Source organism: Salvia miltiorrhiza, chromosome 7 (assembly GCF_028751815.1).
Source record: "Salvia miltiorrhiza cultivar Shanhuang (shh) chromosome 7, IMPLAD_Smil_shh, whole genome shotgun sequence".
In the NCBI taxonomy this organism is placed as follows: domain Eukaryota; kingdom Viridiplantae; phylum Streptophyta; class Magnoliopsida; order Lamiales; family Lamiaceae; genus Salvia; species Salvia miltiorrhiza.
The window spans coordinates 55,047,397-55,053,815 of NC_080393.1; the positions used below are offsets into that span (position 1 = coordinate 55,047,397).

Here is a 6,419-nt window from a genome sequence, read left to right on the forward strand (position 1 = left end):
AATTGCATGTTCCACACTAAGTTTACTATGTATGCTTATCTCATATTTAATAGTATTTCAGGTAAATGACATTGGAGGCGCGTGGAGAGTCGAATGGGCGCGTCGAACCTCTTTAAAAAAAAATAATAAAAAAAATGTTTCTTTCAAACTCATTATATTATTCATGTGGTACTTTTGATTATTGTAACTCTAAATTCCAAATTATATCGAATTCGTGTGAAATTTATTAAAATAAAAGTTTCGTTTTATTTTCTTAATGTCATGACTTGTTTATTTTTTTAATTCAAGTTCTTTCTAAAAATTTATTAGAGAATTTATTTCTTTACGAAAATACTTATATATATATATGATTTTAAACTTTATAAAGAATTTATTTTATTATATTTCCGTTGCTAAAAAGATATTTAAATTTATAAATTAACACTTTAATTTATTTCTTGAGGATTTTTTAGTCATGTGCAAAAACAGAAAAAATATAAAGGTGATGTATTTTGGGGCGGATTTAAAGGTGATGTGCAATTGTAGAATTCAAGGAAAGATGGTGTATTTAGGGGCGAATTTTAAAGGTGATGTGCAATTGTAGAATTCAAGAAAATGTGGTGTATTTAGGGGCAATTAACCCTATTAAAATTCTAATGTGATTGTGGATCGACATTTATTGGTTTTGGTGTTCAAATAAGTCAATTTTATTTGTGAAAATGCTAATATTAAATACATTAAATACAAAGACATATTTGTCGTCGTGAGGTGCACTGAGTTTTTATGCCTTTTGCGAGTGAATTCTTTTGGAGTTAAAGTTGCATCTGATTTGTGACTAATCGTTTCGATACATAGGAGAATGATGAATTATGGTACATGCACGTTTTATTTAGTATTAGTTTATTTTAATTATTAGATCTTTTATTTAGATATGTCTCTTGCTTTGTCTACTTAGTTAATGTATATATAGGAGATTTTTTTTATGAATTATGCAATTAAATTTTGATAAATTAAAAAATTGCGGTTCGATTCTCTTATGTGTTCTTCCGATATTCAATCGAGAATCAACAAAATTAACTCCTTTTTTTTTTTGATCGGACAAAGTCATGTTAGATGTTAGTAGTTAGTTCTCCATCCACTTCAAGAACCACCTTATCTCTCCATTCTCACCAAACTCCACCTTATATCTCCAATCACCAATTCGTTCCCAAGAGGGATGGAACCCAGTATTTTGTGAATTTTTTTCTGAGACCGGCTCACCAAAATGGTTGAAGATCCTTATTCAAATTTGACATATTTGTAGTTTTGTTTGGTGTTTATAAATTATAATCACATCGAACTATAAATAAATCATGCCGTTCGCAAACTATTCGAAGTTCGGCTCGAAAAAAGCTCGTTCAAGTTCATTTAGAGAAGTTCAAAAAACAAACAAACCAAACTTGAACTTGATAGTACTCGGCTCATTAGCTCGTGAACAAGTTCGTTAAGTATTTCAACTTAAAAAATACTAGTATAAATTATTAGTAAGTACTTATATTTATCTACTAAAATTAATAATAATTGTATTAACTCTCTAATTAATTCTATTTGTTATAAAAAATAATTAATATATTTACTATTTTGAATGAAATAATTTATTTTCAAAAGAAGATAATAAATATATTGAATATAAATCTAAATTTAGAAAGTTCGTATAAGCTCGATTAAGCTTGTAAACTTCAAAGTATTCGGTAAATAAAGTTCGGAATTCGGCTCGACACTAAACAAACCAAATTTGAGAACACCATTATTCAGTTCGGCTCGATTCGATTACACTCACACTGATGCCATTGAATATGTGTTTGGATCCAAATCTTAACCAGTCTCTGAACAAGGATTTTCACACAAGTCTTCCAATGATAAAAGGTAACATATGTTTAGTTTGGTTGCTGATTCCCAGCTAGGTTGGAGTTATCAAACTCCTGCTTAAAAAATAAAAATTGATGAGCTTATGTGATCCAGAGAGAGACAGAGCCTTGCTAACAAGAAGCAACTGAAACCAAAACTGGTTAACTTGGCTTCACTACAGAGGTATTTACAACCCAACCAAAACTTGATCAAAATTTGTTGGAACTTCCACTTCCATAACTTCAACAACCATCAAATCACTGTATGCAAATATATCATGAGAGTCAAATTCAGCATAGTGAGCACTAAAACCAATTTGATCAAAGGCATTCAAGCTGTAGATGCTGCAGGAAGGAAGAAACACGAACCTTGTGATTCGACTACACGAATTCTGTCGACTCTGTGTTGAGGGTACACGAAACGGAACTAGGCCGAGGTATATAAAGTGCTTTATGTCCAAAGCACCCACCAATCAACCCACAAACTTTTTCGTCATCATCACTATCAACATCTTCCCGATTAACCCGGTTCTGATAGCTTCTGCGCTGGACAAGGTAGACGTTGAAGTAGTAGCTAACCAATTTGTCCCTCGATTTGGAAGGCAAGAACCTCCAAGCGTTGTTCCAGAACTTGTTCGAGAAAGCAGCATACAGCTTCATATTGTCCCTGAATATCCCCTCCTCATCTTCAGTCCAAGAAAGTGAAACCTCCTCTCCCATGAGGTTGAATCGCCAACGATAGAACAGTGAGCCAAGTTCTTGCTTTAGCTTTAACCTCTTCTCCGCAATATGAAACCTAACACACTCAACAGAATCTGGAAACGAGCAATTGCACTGATGCTGCCTTCCTTTTCCAATAGGATCGAGTTTTACAATGGAGTTGTTTCTACCATCTTCTGGAGGCCACATTCTTGTGCCCAGCCACTTGGAATCGCTATCGGAAGCGATACCCGTCCATTGTGGTACATGTGCTTGATACTGAGGACCAACAGAGACTTTCCTCTCAGCTGGCACATCGCAGGGCTTGTGACCATTCGTGTTTGAAGGCTGCTCCTTAACTACTGTAGCAGCTACTTCAGATGGCCTAACCACATCTGCTTCTCGAGGACTATGAGGGGCTGCAGAAGAATTGCAGCACGAACATGAGTGCGATTTTATTACAGGTATCCTCCTGCTATATCTTAGTTTTTCAGTAGTTTGGTGGTTGCTAACTTCATCCTCGTACATCGAGGGAAGCATCCTTTGCTTTTTCTGCTGATCCTGGTCCGCATCGAACATGTAAATCAAAATTTGTTAGTGGACGAGGTTTTTCTTGGGCTTGTGTGTCACAACTCACTTATTTATATTTCCCACAAATTAATCTCACATTTTATGTGTTTTATGAGGATATTTCCAGCTTACACAGTCATGATGTGGCAGTCTATGATTTCTCTCTCTACTTAGGAGAGCTATCCTAAAAGGAAAATCTGTCCCAATCTGAGGTAATAAAATATATAGAAAGAGCAAAAAATAGTTATATTCACCAAGTTGCAACCATTGCAGCTAAGCCAGGATGCTCATTAGTTCTAGATAAGTATCTCTTTTTTTTACCTAATTAACACAACATATTAAATATGTCCACTCATTTGTGTTAGAATCTTGCCATAAGACACATGGTACACGTAAACTTGGAGAACAAGAAGATCAGTTGGACCATGTTGTTCTCTTAGAGGGGAGTTTACTTTGCATGATTGATAAAGATGCATGATTGAGTATTTTTATTCAAAAGTAGGATTTCTCTAATCCCACCCTTTCAATGGAATAAGAATAAAGCAAAACTAGCTTAAATGATAGAAATAATCAAGCGCCTTGGGATATCCCAAAGTTTCAATCCATCAAAGTAAACAAGGGATTAGCCTTACTATTTTTGTCTATCAAGGCTAATCCTTCAAAGTAAACCCTCCCTTAAAGTTCGGTTCTCCATAGTTATATAGATGAAAATGACTCATGATATATGTATAACAGCTCAAGATAGAGAGCTAATCACTTGCACATTTCGACTAGCCACCCCTTTGGAATAGTGGTAAACAAATAACTAAGTTTAAAAACTTGATACACACATGTAGCAAATTCAACACAAACTTTAATTAGGGAATTGCAGTTAAATTATAGTTCTGAGGTGAAACAATGTAAGCTCCAAATTTATTTATTTAAAGTTTTGCAGTACATAGAACCATAAAAAACTATCAAGAAAGGATAAAGCTGTTACCTTCAGGAGGACTTCAGCTGCAGCTTTACTAGCATGCCTTCTTATCAGCAATGCTTCTCGAACGAACAGGGCTTCAGCCCAGAATTCTCCATCCCCGTCACTCCACTTGGAACATTCAGGTATCGACCCAAGTGAAGGATCACCTGGACGTTTTGCAGCCTGGATCAACCACTCCAGCATTCCTGAAAAGGAACGAGGTTCTTGCTTCCTCTTTCGAGAAGATAGCACATTTCCAGCATCGCTTCTGGATGTAATCTTATCATCGCTACTCGGTTGAGCTATGAATCTTTCTTCATCATCAGGAACTTTTTCAGAAAAATCAGGTTTTCTACAAATCACCACGTCAACTTTTTTGGCAGATACAAAAGAACCATTCTTTCCAAGGGGCGAAGAACTTTCACCATCATTTTCATCGCCAGCAATAGTAGTTTCTCTATGATTTAGGACTTTGTTGGTAATGTTGTCAATGAGTTTCTTGGCTGATCCTATGATGCCACCATCATCATCATCTTGTCCTCTAGAGATGCCATTTTGTTCATTCGCGATCTCCGCTGCTGCATTATTCGCTGATGAAGCAAAATCATCAATCATGACAAGAGACATGTCATTTGCCTCTCCAACAAACATAGCAACTTCCTCTAGCTGCTCTTGCTCTTGCTTCTCCGGCAACAAACCTTTGAACCGAACTTCCAACTCCCGAGACAATAAATCCAATTTTTGGATAAACCCACAATGGTCATCCTCCAACACTCTCTTGCTAAACACTTGTTGTAGCCATCGATCCAGCTCGTTCAAATAATTCATATAAACCAACTTAAGGGATGCAATCGCGCCACATCCTAGTCCACATTCTTCCGAGATGAAACCCCACAAGTTGTTCCTTGAAACGGCATCGTATCCACCGAATTTCCTCACAAGCCAAAAGAGCTTAAACAAATCGACTTGCTGCCCATCACCACAGAATGCAGGAATAGGCCTATGAAATTTGCCAGCAGACTTATCTCTCAAAAAAGCAACAACAACTTGATCAAACAAACTCTTTAGCCTCTGCTTACACGAATCAAAACGGTACTTCTCTATCTGAAAATTGAGATCAAAAGCAAACCTAAATGTTTTTATATCATTTCCATCATCAAAGTTGCCACCACCACCACTGCCATCTCTCAACTTAACCATTTTCCCATTAACCTATTTTATCTGAAAATATTCGATAAATAAAATAAAATAAAATTGATTACATGCAGCATTTTACACATATTTACATACAAATGCTGCCATTTTGTGTATCACAAAAAAAAAAAAAAAAGCTTGGATTTTTACCTGGTTTTCGGTTTCAATGGCATTGGAGAAATAATCCAGTGAGAATTGCAAGACGATGTATAATAAACCCTGCAGCAATAATTGATAGGGATACAAAAAAAATCAGGTGATTAGCTAGCTGTCTCAGTCTTAGGAAGAATCAGATCATGAGATACGGCTACAGATTATAGAAATCTGGGGCCTTAAAGGAAATCAGGTGAATTTTAAGGAAAAGAGTGAAAGGTATTTGATTTTTCCTCAAATAAAGAAGATTAATTTGGGATGAAAGACGATGTAATTTAGATGGTTTCTGAGGGCACCATACAGCTTAGGGAAGAACCCAACCCTAAATCTTGGATAGGTATAATACTCGATCGTCTCGTAAAAACATGCACATTTTGTCATTTTATACTTATCACAAAAAAATATCATAATCCATCATTATTTTTTATTAATTAACTCATTAATCGCTATATAAAATGGACTCATTCTCCATTTACAATATACTCATTTAATACTTTTTTAAATCATATATCACCACGTATTTTTCAGAGATGAATGGAGTAATTTTTTCTACAAAAAAAAAGACGAAATTTGTACTAGCCTTATATAGATAGTGAAGTCAATAATTAACCTCAACATAATTTGTATTCCCTTCGTCCTATCACAAATGTTTCAGTTTCTATAATGAAATATCTCATTATAAATGTCTCATTTATTTTTTGACAATAATTAATAGATTAATTAATTAATGGGCCTACCACCTACTTTCTCTCTCTATACTTACTTTTGTAAACCCAATTTATTTCTCTCTCTATATCTATTAATTACACATTTCTTAATTTTCGTACTTAAAAGTAATAGGATATTTGGGACAAAAGCAGTATAATTTTTAGCAAATTTTTGTGATTTCGAATCTAAATGCCCCTTAGGTAAAACACTATCAATTTATTATGTTACCGCATTGGCTGTATTTTACCATTTCAAATATTTTCAATTTGCTCACT

The 6,419-nt window shown here is 34.9% G+C and overlaps 1 protein-coding gene across 2 annotated transcripts; it reads right to left on the minus strand.

Moving 5' to 3' along the window:
* Nucleotides 1-1,840: 1,840 nt before the first annotated feature.
* LOC130994829 (AT-rich interactive domain-containing protein 2-like) lies at nucleotides 1,841-5,793 on the minus strand. 2 transcript variants are annotated; one of them, XM_057919908.1, is made up of 4 exons: nucleotides 5,434-5,793; nucleotides 4,114-5,310; nucleotides 2,235-3,125; nucleotides 1,841-2,126 (listed from the first exon to the last, which is right to left on the minus strand). In XM_057919908.1, exons 2-3 carry the CDS (start codon nucleotides 5,287-5,289, stop codon nucleotides 2,247-2,249), a joined length of 2,055 nt encoding a protein of 684 aa, XP_057775891.1. In that variant the 5' UTR covers nucleotides 5,290-5,310; nucleotides 5,434-5,793; the 3' UTR covers nucleotides 1,841-2,126; nucleotides 2,235-2,246. The 2 variants fall into 2 exon arrangements, with proteins under 2 accessions (XP_057775891.1, XP_057775892.1); XM_057919909.1 differs by having other exon boundaries at nucleotides 4,114-5,193; nucleotides 5,434-5,791.
* Nucleotides 5,794-6,419: the final 626 nt, after the last annotated feature.

Excerpts from the sequence above, each read along its gene's own strand:
- LOC130994829 (XM_057919908.1), bottom strand. The coding sequence starts at position 5,289 with ATGGTTAAGTTGAGAGATGGCAGTGGTGGTGGTGGCAACTTTGATGAT. Across the intron at positions 3,126-4,113 it reads CAGCTGAAGTCCTCCTGAAG|GATCAGCAGAAAAAGCAAAG; the intron begins GTAACAGCTTTA and ends GATGCGGACCAG.